Source organism: Macaca mulatta, chromosome 8 (assembly GCF_049350105.2).
Source record: "Macaca mulatta isolate MMU2019108-1 chromosome 8, T2T-MMU8v2.0, whole genome shotgun sequence".
NCBI lineage: Eukaryota > Metazoa > Chordata > Mammalia > Primates > Cercopithecidae > Macaca > Macaca mulatta.
The window spans coordinates 65,472,801-65,492,025 of NC_133413.1; the positions used below are offsets into that span (position 1 = coordinate 65,472,801).

The 19,225-nt window shown below is 38.1% G+C and overlaps 1 protein-coding gene across 1 annotated transcript in view; it reads left to right on the forward strand.

Moving 5' to 3' along the window:
• Nucleotides 1–19,225, forward strand: part of RP1 (RP1 axonemal microtubule associated) — a 267,355-nt gene that overhangs the window by 222,606 nt on the left and 25,524 nt on the right. The window contains exon 25 of the mRNA XM_077942819.1: nucleotides 12,604–12,823. Coding sequence (XP_077798945.1) covers nucleotides 12,604–12,823 — 220 coding nt within the window. The remainder of the gene's footprint in view (nucleotides 1–12,603; nucleotides 12,824–19,225) is intronic.

Genomic DNA, 19,225 nt, shown 5'->3' on the forward strand with positions numbered 1-19,225 from the left:
GAAAGAAAAATTGTATGATCATGTTAATTGATGCAGAAATAGCATTTGACAAAATTCAACACCCATTCATAATTTTTTTAACTCTCAGAAAAAATGCGAATATCAACTTGAAAAGAGCATCTATAAATACTCAGAGCTAACACTATTTTTTTTTCCTTTTTCTTTTTTCTTTTTTTTTTTTTTTGAGATGGAGTCTCGCTCTGTCGCCCAGGCTGGAGTGCAGTGGCGCGATCTCGGCTCACTGCAAGCTCTGCCTCCCAGGTTCACGCCATTCTCCTGGCTCAGCCTCCTTGAGTAGCTGGGACTACAGGCGCCCGCCACCGCGCCCAGCTAATTTTTTGTATTTTTAGTAGAGACGGGGTTTCACCGCGGTCTCAGTCTCCTGACCTTGTGATCCGCCCGCCTCGGCCTCCCAAAGTGCTGGGATTACAGGCGTGAGCCACTACGCCCGGCCAACACTATTCTTAGTGACAAAAAGCTGAATGCTTTTTTCCTAAGGGAAAAGTTTTGCAAGGCAGAACTGCCTGCCTTCAACGTTCTTATTCAATACGGTGGTAAAAGTTCAGGAAATATAAAGCATAGGGATTAGAGTTCTTGGGAATGTATTACTGTGCTTTTAGACACAAAAAGCATGATCCATCAAAGAAAAAAGTGATAAATTGGACTTTATCAGAATTAAAAACTTTTGTATGTGAAAAACCTTGTTAAAAGGATGAAAAGACACACTTCAAATGGGACAAAATATTTGCAAACTACGTATATGACAGACAACTCGTATCTGTTGGGTGGAGTGTTCTATACATGTCTATTAGACCCTGTTGGTTGTTGGTGTTAGTTCTATATCCTTCATGATTTTCTGTCTAGTTGTTTCATCCATTTTTGAGAGATGGATGTTCTGGTTTCCAACAATCTTGTGGATATGTTTATTTTTCTTGAGTCGTATCAAGTTTTCCTTTACATATTTTGCTTGAGCTACATAAGAGATATAATAAGATGGCTCATGCCTATAATCCCAATTTTGGGAGGCAGAGCAGAGGATGAGTGCTTGAAGCCAGGAGCTTGAGACCAGCCTGGGCAACATGGCAAGACCCTGTCTCCACAAAAAATAAAAATCGGCCTAGTGTAATGGCTTTCATTTGTAGTCCTAGTTACTTGGGAGGCTGAGGTGGTAGGATCATTTTGAGCCCAGGAATTGGAGGCTGCAGTGAAGCATGATTGTAACCACTGCACTCCAGCCTTGGTGACAGAGTGAGCCTGACTCACAATAAAAAACAAAACCAAAAAACAAAAAAAGATGTAATAAGAGATGTTTGACTAGAGAAAAAGGCAACTTAGCCTGACAGTTGACTCAGGTTTAAAACACATGGGATAAGCAACCACATTTGAGAAGCTGGCATTTGAGCAGAATCTTAAAGACTGAGAAAAACTTTTGTAGGCAAAAAAGTAAAGGAAGGGTATCATGAACAGAAGGACAAGTCCTTGATGCAGTACTTGGAGAATGATGTAGATGACTGTGCCCCCCACATTGTCTGCATTATCATTGCCACCTCCTGGAGGAATGCTTTTGAGGGGTAGCACTGATTTATCTTGTGTCTAACCACAAAAGTCTATGCATAATTGAAATTGTTAGCTTTGCCTACTGTGGAGTTCTTTGTTCCATGATATTTCTTTGAAGATACAAGTTGTTTCAGTTTTTAGAGAATAACCATTATAAAGCATTTCTGTCATCAATATAAACATGAGTTGCTTAAGTATTACAGCAACAAAATTTAAACTCCTATCAAAATTGCAGAAATATTTTGTTACATCAAATAATCCAATTATAAATTCAGTCTCCGATTTAATGTATATTTTACAAACTTAAAGAAAATTGCCAAGTCCTCGTGATATGTGTCACTCAATCCAAACCCTACAAAATATTTACAAAAGAGGCCATTAAAAAGATCTGCATTAAACTTTTCCTGCTTCATGTTCAAAGTTTAATACAGCCATGCGTTGCTTAATGATGGGGATACCTCTGACAGATGTGTCAGCAGGTAATTTTGTCATTGTGTAAACATCATAGAGTGCACTTGCACAAACCTAGATGGTCTAGCCTGCTACGCGCCTATGCTATATGGGATTGCCTATTGATTCTAGGCCTTGAACCTTTACTACTAAGTACTGTAGGCACTTGTAACACAGTGATAACGACTTACGTATCTAAACATAGAAAAGGTACAGTAAAAATATGATATGAAAGATAAAAATGGTATACCTGTACAGGGCACTTACCATGAATGGAGCTTGCAGGACTGGAAGTAGCTCTGGATGAAGAAGTGAGTGAGTGGTGAGTGAATGTGAAGGCCTAGGACATTACTGTACACCAATTTATGTAAATACTGGACATCAAGCCTATACTAGATTTATAAAAAATATTTTTCTTTCATCAATAACAAAGTAACCTTAGCTTACTGTTTGATTTTTCTGCAATAGCACAGCTTGAAACACAAACACATTGTACAGCAGTACAAAAATATTTTCTTTATATTTTTAGTCTATAAGTGTTTTATTTATTTTTCTTTTCTTTCTTTCTTTTTTTTTTTTTTTTTTGATATAAGATTTCACTCTGTTGCCCAGGCTGGAGTACAGTGGTACAATCGTGACTTACTGCAGCCTCCACCTCCCAAGCTCAGGTGATCCTCCCACCTCAGCCTCCTCCCAAGTAGCTGGACTCCAGGTACGTGCCACCACGCCAGGCTAATTTTTAAATGTTTTTCTAGAGATGGGGTTTCACCATGTTGCCTAGGCTGGTCTTGAACTCCTGGGCTCAAGTAATCCTCCTGCCTCAGCCTCACGAAGTGCTGGTATTACAGGCATGAGCCACTGTGCCAGGCTACATTTTATAGTTTTAGAAGTAATTAAGGGAGGCTGAGATGGCAGATTACCTGAGGTCAGAAGTTCCAGACCAGCCTGGCCAACATGGTGAAACCCTGTCTCTACTAAAAATACAAAAATTAGCCAGACCTGGTGGTGGGCGCCTGTAGTCCCAGCTACTGGGGAGGATGAGGCAGGAGAATCACTTGAACCCGGAAGGCAGAGGTAGCAGTGAGCTGAGATCACGCCATTGTACTCCAGCTTTGGCGACAAGAGCAAAACCACGTCTCAAAAAAAAAAAAGTAGTAATTTTTTTTTCTACTTTTTAAGTTTTTTTGTTAAAAATAAGACATAGATGCACACATTAGCCTAAGCCTACGCAGGGTCAAGATCATAAATATCACCATCTTTCATTTCTATATCTTGTCCCATTGGAAGGTCTTCAGGGACAAAAACATGCATGGAGCTGTCATCTCCTATGATAACGATGCCTTCTTCTGGATACCTCCTGAAGGACCTGCCTGAGGCTGTTTTACAGTTAGTTTTAAAAAATAAGTAGAAATATACTCTAAAATAATAATTAAAAGTATATCATAGTAAATATATAAATCACAGTAGCATAGTCATTTATTATCTGCTATGGTTTGGAAATGACTTGTTTGGCCCCACCAAGCCTCCTGTTGAAATCTGACCCCCAGGGTTGGAGATGGGGCCTGTGAGAGGTCTTTGGGTCATGAAGGTGGATGTCTCATGAGTGGCTTTGTGCCATTCTCTCAGGCGCGAGTGAGTTCCTGCTCTTAATTCTCAAGAGAACTAGTTGTTTAAAAGACCTTGGCACCTTCCCCCTCTCTCTTGCTTCTTTTCTTACCATGTGATCTCGGCAGGGCTCCTCTTTGCCTTCTGCCAGGAATAGAAGCTTCCTGAAACCCTCACCAGAAGCAGATGCTAGTGCCGTGCTTCTCGTGTAGTCTGCAGAACAGGAGCCGGATCAATCTGTTTTCTTTATGAATTCCCCAGCCTCAGGAATTCCTCTATAACAACACAAACAGACTATGACATTATCACTATCAAGTATGTACTGTACATAATTGTATGTGCTATACTTTTATATGACTAGCAGTGCAATAGGTTTGTTTACACCAACATCACCACAAACATGTGAGTAATGTGTTCCCTACAACATTATGACAGCCATGATGTCACTAGGCAATAAAAATTTCTCAGGTCCATTATAATCTTCTTCCTTCTTCTTTCTTCCCTTCTCCTTCTCCTTCTCCTTCTCCTTCTTCTTCATCTTCTTGTTTTGAGATGGAATCTTGCTGTGTCACCCAGGCTGGAGTGCAGTGGTGCATTCTCTGCTCACTGCAGCCTCTGCCCCACCAGGCTCAAGTGATTCTCCTGCCTCAGCCTCTTGAGTAGCTGGGATTACAGGGGCCCACCACCATGCCTGGCTAATTTTTGTATTTTTAGTAGAGATGGGATTTTGCCATGTTGGCCAGGCTGATCTCAGACTCCTCTCAGGTCCATTATAATCTTACAAGACCACTGCATATATGCAATCCATCATTAACCCAAATGTTATGCAGTGCATGACTATATGTAGTTTCTAGATAGGAGGTGGATTTGGTTTTGCTGGGCTTGAAATGTAAACCTTCATGGTAAACCTGCCTCTGCTTCCTGGCAATGGCTAATGCCATATGCTCTTGCCCCAATAAAAAGTTTTCCAAAACATCATGGGAACTTTGGGGAATAGAGCATATATTTTTAAAAATATGGTTTATTGAGAAATTAAAGAATTAGATGAAACCAGAAAAAAAAGCATCCATTATAAATACAATCAATAGAAATTTATATTAATGATATTAATAAAGTGTACAAAGCAGAAGAATCACAAATATGTTTTTGGAGGAGACAGAACATCGAGAGAACATATAACTTTTGATACATTTATGATGGAATTACATAATCAGGGTTCTAGATGAATATAAGGAGGTTCTCTGGATGTTCAGGATAGGTATTTGACACCATTTTACGTCTGGTATATCTATGATCATTCCAAAAATAATACAGAAAGACCAACAAATGTACATGTTCTTAAGAACTGACTGAACCCAGTAAATATTAAAAAATCATTTGGATAAGCAGAGAGGCTTTGATTCACTAGATTTTTCCCTTATCTGGTGAGAAAAGTCACTGGATTTCTCAATTATTTGATCTAAAATTTACTAAGAATTGTATGAATAGATCTTGTGGAATGATTCTGGGTGGGGGAGGGGAACAGACAGCACTTTCTCCCATAAACCAGTATAAATTTATCTGAGTTAAAATTTTGTATCTGATTAATTTGGAAAAGCTACACATCTAGATGTTTTTAGACAGAATAAAAAAAAAGAGTATGTATTCTGAAGCTTTTGGATGTAACGTACTCTGAATGTCAGTTAGGGCAAGTTGGTTGATAGTATTGATAGTCTTCTATATTCCTACTTATTTTTTGTAAATATCTATCAATTATTGAGAGAAGGGTGTTAAAATCTCCAAATATGATTGCGTATTAATCTATCCCTTTTATTTCTATCAAGTTTTTCTTCCTGTTTTTAAGCTCTATTAATAGGTACCTTCACACTTAGGATTATTATGTCTAGTTGCTGAATTGACTTTTTTGTCATAAAATGATCTGTATTTCGAGTAATACTCCTATTCTTAAAGTCACCATTATCTAATGTTAATGTACACATGCAGATTTCTTTTGCTTTGTGTTTTCTTGGTGTCTAATTTTTCCATCCTTTCCTTTTTTAGCTGTCTGTGTCTTTATACAGTACAGTTTTTATATATGGCATATTGTTAGATGTTACTTTTTAAATCCAGTCTGATAATCTCTACCATTTAAATAAAAAATTTGATCAATTTACTTTTATAAAAAATGGAGTTGCAATTCACATAGCATACAATTAACCATTTTGAAACATACCATTCAGTGGCATTTAGTACATTTAGTGGTTCATGTTATGCAGCCACTACCCTGTCTAGTTCCAAAACATTTCCATCACCCCAAAATAAAACTCTGTACACTCAGCAATTACTTTCCATTCTCCCTTCCCTTTCAGCTGGCAACCAGTAATCTGTTTTCTGCCTCTTCAAATATTTCTTGATACTTTTATATCAATGGACTCATGGAATACATGGTCTTTTTTGTTTGACTTCTTTCCCTTAGCATCATGATTTTTGAGGTTTATCCATGTTGAAGCCTATATCAGTACTTCACTTCTTTTTATGGCTGAATAATATTCCTTTGTTTGTATATATCACAATTTGTTGATACATCTGTCAATTGTTGGACATTTGGTTTGTACCCACATTTTGGCTGCATAGGCTGTGTTGCTCCGAATATTTATGTACAAGTATTTGTCTGAATACCTGTTTTCAATTCTTTTGGGTATATACCCAGCAGTGGAATGTTGGGTCATATGGTAATGCTATATTTAATGTCATTAGAACTGCTAAATGTTTTCCCATAGTGGCTGTACCTTATTGTTGTTTTAGAATTCTTTATATCTTCTGGATATTTCAATCTTGTATTATTTTGTTTCTCCTTTCTCTTTTTCTTTTTTTTTCTTTTACCATTCGATAGTATCTTCTCCTTTGGCTTATTAACTGTTCCTCTTTTTGGTTTTTAGTGGTTTATGTACACATTAAAATATGCATTCTTAACATGTATAATATAATAAACTTTAAAGAGTGCTATCCTATTCATATCCCATCAAACCCTTGTGCTGTTATTATGTATTTTATTTCTACACATATTACAAACCCCATGAAAGGTAAAACATCCTATTCCTCATTATATTTGCTTTAAACAGTCCATTGATTTGCATAAAATTTAACAAAAGAAGAAAAATTGTGGTTTATGTATACCCTTTTATGTATAGTATATTTACTATATCCATGCTTCTCCTTTTTTGGTATACATTTACATATCCATATTGTATTATTTCTCTTCAGCCTGAAGAACTTCTCTTTGCATTTTTTATAGTACAAGTTGGCTAGTTATAAATTTTCTTAGCTTTTTTTTAATGAAAAGATGTTCATTTTACCTTCATTTTTAAAGAATATTTTTGCTAGATATAAAACTTTAGGTTGACAATGTTAATTTGTTCTTAGAACTTAAAAGACGCTTCATTGTATTCTGACCTGCATTATTTCTAAAGCAAAAATAGCCACTATTCTTATTACTATTCTCCTATATAAAAATAGTATTTTTCTTTGGCTGCTTTTAAGAATTTTTCTTTCCTTTTCATTAGTTACTATGATCTGTCTAGGTGTGATTTTCTTTATATATATTTTGCTTGAGATTCACTATGATTGCTTTTTCTGTGGGTTGCTGTTTTTGGCCAAAATTGAAAAATTTAAATAAATATTTAAATAATTTTTCTGCTCTATTCAATCTCTTCTTTCCTTCCAGGAGTCTAATTATATATATGTTAGTTTAATTGATACTCTCTCACAGGTTGCTGAGATGCTGTTAAATTGTTTTACTAATTTTGTATTGTATATTTCAATATGAATAATTTCTATTAACTGCCTTCAAGTTTACTGACTTTTTTGTGTCTAATTGATTATTTGATTCCATTAATTATTATTTTACTTATTGTGTTTTCTAGATCTAGGATTTTCACTTTTTTAAATATAATTTCTAGATATTGCTTGACAATGCTTATCTCTTTACTCATTATATTCCTCCTTTCCTATAGATTATATGGCATATTTACTATATTTTAATATCCTTGTCTGCTAATTCCAACATTCATGTTATTTGCAGGTCTATTTTTGTTAACTCCTTTTTTATTGACATTTTACAGTTTGTTCATATGTCTAGTAATTTTGATTGCATAGTAGACCTTGTGGATAATAGTGCAGTAACTCTGGATTATGTTACATTCTTCTGAAGAATATTGAGTGCTGTTAATTTGTGGATCACCTTGAATGTAGGGGTTTGTTTTTATGCCTTGTTAGGACAGGGCTATTTCAGCTTTATCCTTAGTCTTGAGAGAATCTTTTTAGTAAAGAGATGTAGTTGTCATTTCTAATGCATGGTACTTCTGGGGATTTGATGGAAAGCCTTGGGAATTTAACATGCTTTTATAACTTGGTGTAACTCAAACTTTAAAGTCTTTTTCTAAAGTCACTTGTGGTAAGTAACAGCTAGAATTGCCACTTAGTTATTTTAGCCTTCTGACTTGTTTTCTCTCTGAACTCCTTGCAGTCATACCTGCATGTGAATAGTGTAGTCATTGGTCTAGGATTTGACTGGTATTTACATACAAATTTGTATCACCCACTTTTGTTCCCTCCTTTCTGGGATCTCCCTTCTTAATTTCCAGCTACTCTGGTAGTTCCAAATTAGTTCCAAATTCATTCTGCCCATTCTTCAGCAGATTAGACTGTGTGTTTCTGCTTGAGTTTCATCCTCGCTGTTTCTTGTAGAATTGGAAATGTCCTCAGGCAAAAAACTATACAAATATAAATATCAGCTATTTTCAAGGGTAAGGTCTTTTCTGTCCCATTTTAGGTCAAATCCCTGGCTTTGCTGTCGGCTTTGTTTGTTTTACAGTGCCCTCAAGCAGAATTTATTATTGTTGTTGCTAGAAAGTTAGGTCAAAATAAGTTACCCTTCTATAATAAAAGTGGACCCTACATAAAGAATTGATTATAATCCATTTATATTTTGCCAAGATGTATCAAGATTTACTTCAAAATCCAGGAGAAATGTGACTGCTTTGTTAGAAAAAGTTAAAGATCCGTATTAGGGGATGTTGGCTTTAACCTTAATCATACAACTCCTTCATAAAGATATCAGGACTTTGTTTCCAGTAGAAATCATTCACTGTTGAAAATACAGACTGCATAACAAAGTATAAGCCACATTTTTCATTCATTTAAATAGCAACTAATTGGATTACAAACTGTTATTGTTAAATTAAAAAAAAGAAAGAAACACAAGCATCAAAGTGTTAACAAGAACCTTTTCCCAGTTACTGGGGCTCAGATACTTATAAGGAGACTGTTATAACAAATCATCAAAACTTTGCAAATTATTATCAGATTTGTGTGCCCACTAAAATTTTGATAGAAGCCAAAGAGAATGAAGGAAACACATGAAATGAAAAAAAATCAACCGCTATATGATTTATTTAACGAATGATTAAAGCAGTCTATTCTCTGCCAAATTTTGTATAAATACTAAGGGTAGAGAAAAGAAAGACAGAACTCAGATCCTCAGGGAGTTAAGGGTCTAGTGAGGGAATGCTAAAAGATCCTCAAGGAGTTAAGGGTCTAGTGGGGGAATGCTAAAAATGGACAAAGGACTTAAGATTAAATACGTAAGACTTAAACTTAAGACTTAAGTTTAAATTTTCTCAAGAAAGTAGGACAAGGGTATTTAAGGTACCCAGAATTGTTTACAGCTAGTAGCTCCTAAATCTTCAGAGGCATCATAAGTCTAGATAATCAAATGCGTGAGAAATCTGTTCCCTCTGAAAGTCAAGGTCAGAGTCAGGGACTCGGGACTAGGAGAACATGTTATTCTGTGCGGGGAAAAACCCACTAGAATCTGCGATTACTTAGATTCTTGAAGTTTCTTAAGATTTTTGAGGAAAGGTCTTTTGAACTTAGCTTTGTGAATGACACCAAGACTAAAGAATAAAGCATTTTTTAAACCAAGGACCCCTGTTTAGTTTCAGAAGGAAGCCTGAATACTCTAGGCCATAAAGCCCTGTATCCTTTTAAAAAAAATCTAAGTATCATTTACTCATTAAGCCAGGAAAGTTTTATTTTCCAGTTCTTTCATAAGGAATTTTTACCCAGTATGTGTAGAGGAGAAGAGTATCATAGTTTTCATGTTGTATAATACAACAAATTGTCTGTGCTTTGGGAGGTGTTTTTTTTGTTGTTGTTTTATTTTGTTTTTGTTTTGTGGTTTTTTTTGTGATGTCACTTCCTCTTAAAATTTACCCGAATGATTTTTAGTGTTTCTAACTTGTTAGAACTCAAGTTTCTAGTTTATACTTCTACATTCCTACCCTGAGTTGAAAGCTATAGCATTTCCTTGAAGGGCAATCAGTATGTAAAATGAGCTGTCCTAGATGACTTGAGATGCCAAGTTAATATAAAATGCCCCAGATGGAATTCAGTGATCACAAAGCTAATTGGTGTTTCAATGTGTTTTTCCAACATACGAAAGTGTCTTAAACAGAGGATACAGACTTTACACAACATGAAATTTGCTTCTAGAACTTAAGTTTTAAAAATAACTTATTTTCCATTTATTAAAAAAATACTAAAGTTTCATGTGGGTTTAGGGTATCCTGGTTAGAAAAATCCTATATTTTGGAGTCACTGTCCTTTTTTGTGTGTTTTCAAATGTAGGAAGTTAAATGTAGAAAACTAAAAACAGTTATACGCAAGAAAAATTTCTAGGCATATTACATTTTTATTTGATTAAAACTGAAGTGACGCAGGTTGATTTATTAAACCAGAACTAACAGTTCCAAACTAATTTGACTAATATCTTAGAAGCAATTTGGAAGCAGTCTACAGCACTAGCCATGCTATAGTTCAGTCGTTTAGGTTCTGGTTCTAATTGGCTAACCCAGGCATGCACAATCTATGGGTAATTTAGTTTCTATGCCACGACACTATTCAGTTATTATTTACAAGTATATTTGTGAATTACCAACAGAATTAGACACAGGGTTTATCAATTTTAATTTCACTTATGATGGCCAAACCGTAGTTTTAATTTCCTTCTGTGAGTGGTTGGACCCATTTTCTGTCCTGTCTTTAGATTAGATATATTTAGACCACTTCTTTTTATGTTAGTACAAAATTCGGACTCATAAAAAATAGCTGCTATATTTATTGACTTCTATCATACTTTGTAAGATTGGTATTATTGTAGTATTCAGATGGGGGCACTGAAACTTAGAGAGGTTGAAAAACTTGCTGCAGTTCACACAGCCAGCCAGGGTACAAGGAAATAACTTTCAGACTCAGGTCTGTCTGATATCAAAACCTGAGGTTCCGTATTTCTATGGAGAGACCATGTTATTTTGTCTTAGGGTGCATGTTGGAGCTTGGCTACTGATTTCTATCATATTTCCTTCTATCAGTAACTTTGAGGAGTATGTTAGGAGTCCTGTACTTATCTGAACTAAGTACCAATGTTAACATTTTTTCTACGTGATAGAATTCCTATAATCACATTGTTCTAGAAATAATAGGAGGGGGACCAACTATTTAGCTTGCCTGTGATGAAATCTGTCTCTGTGCACCCAGACTAGAGAGCATTTTGGCTACAGGACAGAATTTATTCAGAGCAATTATCACCAATATGACAACCCAAGATTATATTATCAAGAAAAATATTTTAGTAGAAAAAGGTAGCAGGTATGCATAACAGGTGTAACTTCTGTGATGATGTGACCATTTATGGTAATACCAAAGGGAGAAAAGATGTTGTAGGTCATTGTGGGGGTGAGGGCAGATGAAATACTAGAAGGCAGATTAAATGGTTTCTAACTATAGTATGTGGCAGTCAGAATTTTGGCCTCATGATTTTTGGCCCTGGTGTTACTCTTATGACTACGTTATGTTCCATGGCAAATAGATTTTGCAGACATAATTAAGGTTACTAATTAGCTGACCTTAAAATAGGAAGATTAGTCTGGTTTATACAGGTGGGCCTACTCTAAGTTATACACGACTCTAAAAACAAACATTTTTCTCCCAATGGTAGCAGAAATTCCAAGCATAAGAAGGGTTTGATGTGCCCTTGATAACTTGGAGATTCAGAGGGCCACACATAAAGGAAACGGGGAACTCAATCCTATAGTCACAAGGAACAGGATCCTGCCAACAGTGTGAATAAGCTTGGAAGCAGAAGCTTCCCCAGAGTCTCCAAAGAGGAGCCCAGCTCACCCAGCGCCTTGATCTCAGCTTGTGTGGTCTTAAGCGGAAGTTCAGCTGAGCCACATGGTGCCTGGACTTCTGACTCATGGAATTGGAAGACGATAAATGGGTCTTATTTTAAGTAATTAAGTCTGTGGTAATTTGTTACAACAGAAATAGAAAACTAATGTAGTACATAATTGATCAATTTTTTTTTTCACATGACCCCTGTAGGAATTTTCAGGACAAAAAATATTGCTTATTCTGAATAATGAATAATACCTTAGAATATTTGTCATACTGAATAATTATGTGTTTTGGAGTGGTGCAAAGGAAAACAATCACATTACCAACATGTTTGTAGAATCACAGCATGAACCCTAGTTTAAATCTAGGTGTACATATGGTCTCTTCCTCAGGATCTCACTTTAATGGGAAAATTCAATCTTAATAACACCAGAGCATTAGATTGTCTTATTCTTCAAGTCTAACCACTGAATGAATAGTGTGTAATAATAATTACAATAAAATATGTGTATTGCAAGATAGTAATTGTGAGTTGCTAAAAGAAAGGATGTAATGAAAACTAGCTGGATTTAATTTATTGGTTTCTACATGGTTAGTGGATACATGCTTCACCATATAGAACAGCATTTCATGGTGTTAGAAGTAACTGGTTCTAAGGGAAATTAGTAAGGAGTATTTATGATTAAAAAAAAGTAGGTATTGAGTTCAAAATGGAATATGAATTTGGAAATTGGAGATGTAGGGAGTTTTAGTTCCCTTTTATCCTTTGTGTTGCAGATTAATCTCAAAGATATTGGTGAAATCTATAAAATACGTATTGGACACGATAACACTGGAAAGAATCCCAGGTGGTATCTGGAAGAAGTTAGACTTGGAAATATAGCCACAAATGAGCTATTTTGTTTACCTGTTGATTCCTGGATAGCTGAGAATGAAAATGATGGAGATCTATGGAAGGAAATACCCATCATGGGAACTAAGAAAGCACCTTTGCCAGGTATATCATTTCATTTCCTTTGTGATGTGTATTGAAAATTAAAATATTGAGATGATTTAGAATAGGGGCTGGCACCTTTTTCTGTAAAGGACCAGATACTAAATATCTCACACTCTGTGTGCTATAAAGTCTCTGCGAAAACTGCTCAACTCTGCCAGTGTAGTGAGGTGGCAGATATAGATAATATGGAAACAAATGACGTGGCTGTGTGCCAATAAAACTTTATGTGTAGACTCTGAAATTGGAGTTTCATATAATGTTTATTTGTTAAAAAATAGTATTCTGGTTTTGATTTTTTTAATCATTAAGAAAAATAAAAAGCATTCTAGCTCCTGGACTGTACAAAAACAAGTGGCTGGCAGATTTGGCCCACGGGCCTGAAGTTGTTTGCCCCCCCGATTTAGAACATTAGACTTTAGGATTAACACCGGTATGTCTGTTCAAAGGTGACCATGGATATCCAAGAATAGATGCGTGTGTTCAGCTCATCTTTCTTTAAGCTGCTTTGCTACCATTTAGATGTGACTTTCTTCTTAGCTAATTATGTTAACAGATGTCAGCAATCATGAACTTTGTAGCACCTGAATTCCCTTACTGTGTATTTTTTCTTTCTTGCTTGAAAGTGAACTTACCCAATGTCTTAATTTTCTCTCTGTCCATTCCCGGTATCTCTAATAACTACCTTCTTTGCCTCCACCACTGGAGAGAAAATGTTATTTCTCAATGGATACTGATAGCCTCTTTGTTCAGAATGAAATGACTGTGTATATGTGTGTGTATATATGTGCATGTATGTGTTTGTGTGTATGCATGTGAGTGTTTGAGTGTCTGTGCGTGAATGCTTATATATGTATGTGTTTGACAGAACATATACATGTGGGTATATGCGTATGAGTGCGTGCATGCATGTGACACTATGTGTATGTGTATATGTGTGTGTGCATGTTCCTGTATGCATGTGTGAAAAAGTCTGTGTGTATGAGTGTGTGTGAGTGTTCTTAGTAACCTGGACCTCTCTGCTGTGTTTGATACTGATACTGTTCATGTCTCATTTGAAGAGGCAGAGGTTCTTAGAGGCTCTGGAACCAAGTCTTGGCTTGGTGATGTGATTAGCTAGCCTCCCTTAGCCAACAATGCCTTGTCTGTAAAGTGGTGATAAATAGTGTTTATGCCACAGGATTGTTTTCAGTACATGAGATAATGTATTTATGATATTTAGGATGACGTACTTACAGTATATAGCAGTGTTCCTAGCATACAATAATTCCACAAGAAATACTAGTCATTACTATCATCATCATCATTACGTATCTCTCCTACCTTGACCTTCATCACATGGTACCAGCCTAGTACTTTGACTGTTTCATCCAAGTTTTTCTCTTTATATCACTGGCCCTACTTGGTCATTTTGCCTTGAACAGGTGGGTTTAAATGCTTGATTCTTTGCTCCCCTTTGAGCCTCTCTCTAACTTCTATTGTTAATTCTACACAACAGAATGACACATTTTCTTCTTCAGTCCTGTCTTCTTTCCTGCCTAGAGCTCCAGCACTCCATTAGGTGTTTACCATCCCATCATCTTTAATACCCACTCATTCAACCATTCCACACAGATAAGGGTAAACACATGCCTACAAACAGGTCTCAGGTGGCTGGTGTGAGCCAGGAGTAATGAGCACCAGAGGAAATCCAGATGATTCAGAGAGGGGTCCTATTCTTTAGAAGTCATTCTGTCTTCATGGCCATAGTTATCATCGTCAGTCTAATGACTCCCCTTCTTCTGGCCTCTCATCAGTTTCTTCTTTTCAGTATCCCCTGGAAGTCTTTGCTCAGCATTTCAGTAATTCTTTGAACCCTCCCTGTCCCTGCCCGTTCACCTCCTGCTGATTTCTTCTACAATTACTGGAGGGGCTGGGCTTCTCTCCACCAGCTTCTTATTGATTAGCCTTATATCCCAGCTGGTGCTCCACCCCACATACTCTCAATCTCTGTTAGAATGGCACAGAACACATGGGTACATGCCCCCAGATATTTGTTGATTAATTCAGACGCAGCAAGAAATATTTGGGGTAAGTCCTGCTTAATGAAAGGAGAAATGTAGAATAATACTAATGCTTTATATTTGTATATATTTTGACAGTTTGCAAAAACATTCTCTCATATAAAATTTCATTTGACACATCATAAAGCTCCTGATTCTAATAGTTCTTTCTAGCTGTCCTGCAGTCATGTGAAGGTGGCAGTGGTATCCAGGGATGCCCAGAAGATGCTGAAGTGGGAAAAATGAAGGGGTCCTAAAAAATTAAGAATTCTAGTTTCTACCATGCATGTCTCAGGACCTATCTATTCTATTCACCTTGTTGCTAACATGTCAAATTCATTCTACTTTTGAAAAATGATGTTTAAAAAAATGTTGAAGTCCATGGTACTGATAAGAAACAGAAGAACTCTGATGGCGTGCTATACTACATATTTCTTAATTTGTTATGTTTTTAAAGGCTGCATTATTATTATTATTATTATTGAGATAGAGTCTCTCTCTGTCGCCCAGGCTGGAGTGCAGTGGTGCAGTCTCGACTCACTGCAACGTCCACCTCCCGAGTTCAAGCGATTCTCCTGCCCCAGCCTCCTGAGTAGCTGCAATTACAGGCATGAGCTACCTTGCCTGGCTAATTTTTGCATTTTTAGTAGAGATGGGGTTTCACCATGTTGGCCAGGCTGGTCTCGAACCCCTGACCTCAGGTGATCTGCCCAAGGCTGCATTATTTTAAAGTGAACTTTCAACCCTATTAGACAACTCATTTGTATTTCTTTCAGTTGCTTCTATTGGAGCACATTTGTTACATGCAAAAAGGAAAAAAATATGTGGAAGGCAGTTGTATGAGTTTGTTGTTGTTGTTGTTGTTGTTGTTTAATTTGAGGTCCAAGAGAAACTGCATTGTATCTTAAATGAGCTATTGATTTTGGGTCCATTTAACTCGAGCAGCAATAAAGGCTCAGCATGTCTTCCCTGCATCTTTCTGTTCATCCTTCCTCCAAACTAGCTAATGAAACTTTATCCATTAGCATTTCCCATTTAAAGGGGTTAATTTCTTAGCTGAAGTGCACTAGCCATTTCTTAAGGTACTTTCTCCAGCAGAAGAATATAATGTAATAATGATACTCACAGCTAATCAGACCAAGTCTTCTAATTTTTCTCAGGCTCTGCAATATCAATCCAGTTGCCCTTTTCCAAGATTAATCATTAAAATCATTAAAATAAGAAAATGAAAAAAATAATAACACCCCAGTATTCAGGAATTAAACAGAGACCAAAACTCATGGGTGGGCAAGGAGCGGTCTGGGCATACTGAGTACCATCTTTTGGAAAGTCATCTTGGTGCCATCCAGAGGCTCATTTGTTATTCCCATGACATCAAGGAAAGCCCACAGTGGATTCAGACCAATGAACTGATACTTTCTTGGTTTGGCTTTGAGAAGAGAAGGAAGGAAATGTTGACCTTCAATGTTGTGGGATTGTCTGTCCCTCTGTCGTAGCATTCTCTAGCTGGCCACGGGAAAAACACAGGAAGTGATGAGGAGAAACTTTTAAATGATTAAGCTACTGATACTTTTCTTGGAGTTGCCAGGCTGGTAAAGTCCTAGGGATGCTCTCGAGGGTTGGGTACTTTTTAATTTCGTAGCACAGAAAGAGTGGTTTTCCAAGCAGTTGGCACTTACACTCTGAGCCGATTAATTCTGTGACCTTGCCTCTTATTTTCAAAGGATTGCTGGAATGTTTTCAAAAGCAGAGGGTTTTGAGACTACTAGTCTATAAGTCATCATGCTTTGGGGGCTGAGCTAGATTGCTGGTGGATTATAGTCATCTCCTCCCAGAGGCCAGCACTGCCAAGTGCAGCTTGTTTCATGTCTTTCTCTGATTTATTCACCATCCGCGGTGTTGGTGGGGAGCAGCCCGGAGGAGATGCCTATTGCCCTTGGCTTCTTGTCCTTAAGAGTCTTTAGTTAACGGCCTGGCAGGGATGCTTAAGGCTGATAAGAATGCTGACTCAGCTTGAGGTGGCTTTGCCTCACGTTCTGGCTCCAGGCTCTCTCCAGGAGAGATGGATGATAAAGGAAGGTGAGGTTCGAGGCCCCATCTATTGCCAGCCTTTGGCAAGTGGTCAGAAGGGCTTTACTTCAAATCAAGAAATAACCATCTAAGAATGTATTAAAGTGCCATCATATTTGAAATATGCCTGTTTCAAAATATTTGCATTTATGAAACTTGAAGTCATGAGAAAATAAGCTGAAATGCCTGCTGACAACCTATAGCAAGTTTTAGATAACAACTGAGCTAAATTTAAAAAAAAAGGACAAGCTTTCTTTAATGCTTTAGCCTTTATCACAGTACTCGTCAATATGTGAGGGGAAAACATGGGCTTCAGAATGATTCAGACTTTTTCGTCCACAAGAGGACTGTAGTTCAGATACACAGCATCTGGCCTCAAATCCAGGTCTCCATCACTGACTATGTGAATTGGGGCAAGTGGCCAGGTTTTCTGAGTTTCTGTTACTTTCTTTGTGAAATGGGAAATATAACATCTATTACCAGAATGGTTTCCATTTAATTCACCATCTGAACCAGGACTTTTTTTGAGAGTGAAGAAGGGCTCTGAATCATTATTTCAGGACAGCAGTGTCAGTGGTGACCTTTTTAGGCAAACCCAGGCCATGAGCCTCCTGTGGGGTTTCCACCAGGAGCGCAGCAGAGCAGCGCAATGGGTGCCCATCATAGAGGAGGCACTCAGTACGCTAAAATCATTCATTCCCCTCCTTCCTTCGCAGCATTTAGCTGCTGTCATGGGAACACTGGTATCACAAAGAGCGCTTTGGGATTAGTACACGCTGTTCTCAACCCCATTGACAGAGTGACCCTCTTAAAATGTCAATCAGATTATGTCATTCCTTTGCTTACAACCCTCCAAAGATTTTCTAACTTACTAAGAGTAACAGCCAAAGTCATCACAATGTCCTACAAGGACCTACTTGTGTCCCACCACCACCTGCTGTCCCTGACTCCAGCCTTTATTTCCGTCGTGACTCTGGCTTGCATCCCCGAAGTCCTCAGGCCCCTGCCCTTTCTGTCCCGTCTGCTATCACAGGCCTTGCCCAGGCCCCTACATGGCCAGCTCTTCATCTGTGCTCAGGTCTCTGATCTAAGGGACGTTTCCAGTGCCGCTTTCCTGGCAACCTTCTGTAAAACTGCAAGAAACTCTAGTCCCCTCCCAACTATGGCATCCCTTTTCTCTCTATGGCTCAGACGTACTTCTTTTGTGTGTGTGTGAGACAGAGTCTTGCCCAGGCTGGAGTGCTGTGGTGCAATCTCAGCCCACTGCAACCTCCACCTTCTGGGTTCAAGCGATTCTCCTGCCTCAACCTCCTGAGGAGCTGGGACTACAGGTATTTTATTCTATTTATTTATTTACGTATTTTTAGTAGAGACGGAGTTTTGCTCTGTTGGCCAGGCTGGTATGAAACTCCTGACCTCAGGTGATCCACCCGCCTCGGCCTCCCAAAGTGCTGAGATTACAGGTGTGAGCTATGATGCCTGGCCCAGAGGCATTTCTTTTTCAGCAATCAGGTATGTACTTTCAACCAAGAGGCACAGGAGGATGCAGCCCCAAACCGCCACCGTATATGGTCTTGGATCCCAAACCTTCAGTGCAGACTGGAACTGAACTGTCTGCACATGTTTAACGCTGAATCTCATTTGCCATCTGTTCCTGAGATCTGATTTTTTTGGGCTGTATCAATGTGATCTCACCACAACGAGTGCTCCAAAAGCTTAATTCTTGATGACCTGAGAGAAAGCACTAAAACGGTTCATTAATTAAATCAAAGGGACGCTTCAGCCTAGGGGTTGTCTTCGGGAAGTTTGGTCGCTCTGCCTGCAGAGCTCCAGGGTCCTTGTGCCCACACTTGCTCCAGTCCTGTGGGGGCTGGTAGCCCTCCCTGCACAGCATCGCAGGGCTCAGGTGCAGAGGGAAGCAGGCCCAACAGCCAGGAGAGGGGGCAGGTGAGGAGTCCCTGGGGCAGTCATTAGTGTTACCTAGGCGCATTAGAGCCTCATGGCTAAGACTAAGGGACTAGGCAAGTCCCTGAAACGCAATTGCACTCTTTGTTCTGATTAGGAAAGGTTTCACAAAAAATACCCATGTTAACTAACAATATTGTGTGCCCTGTGATAAGGCTGAGGGCATCAATGAGAAGTTCATGGCCTTCTAGCCTTCTCCTTGAACTTCATGGTTATTTGGTTATGTCCACCGAGGTAGGTAGAACCTGAAACTTGTTCAGAACTTTTTCCCGAGATGAAAGACAGTGTGCTGAGAGAGCATGGCCCCGGGATGATTTACCAGCTGGAC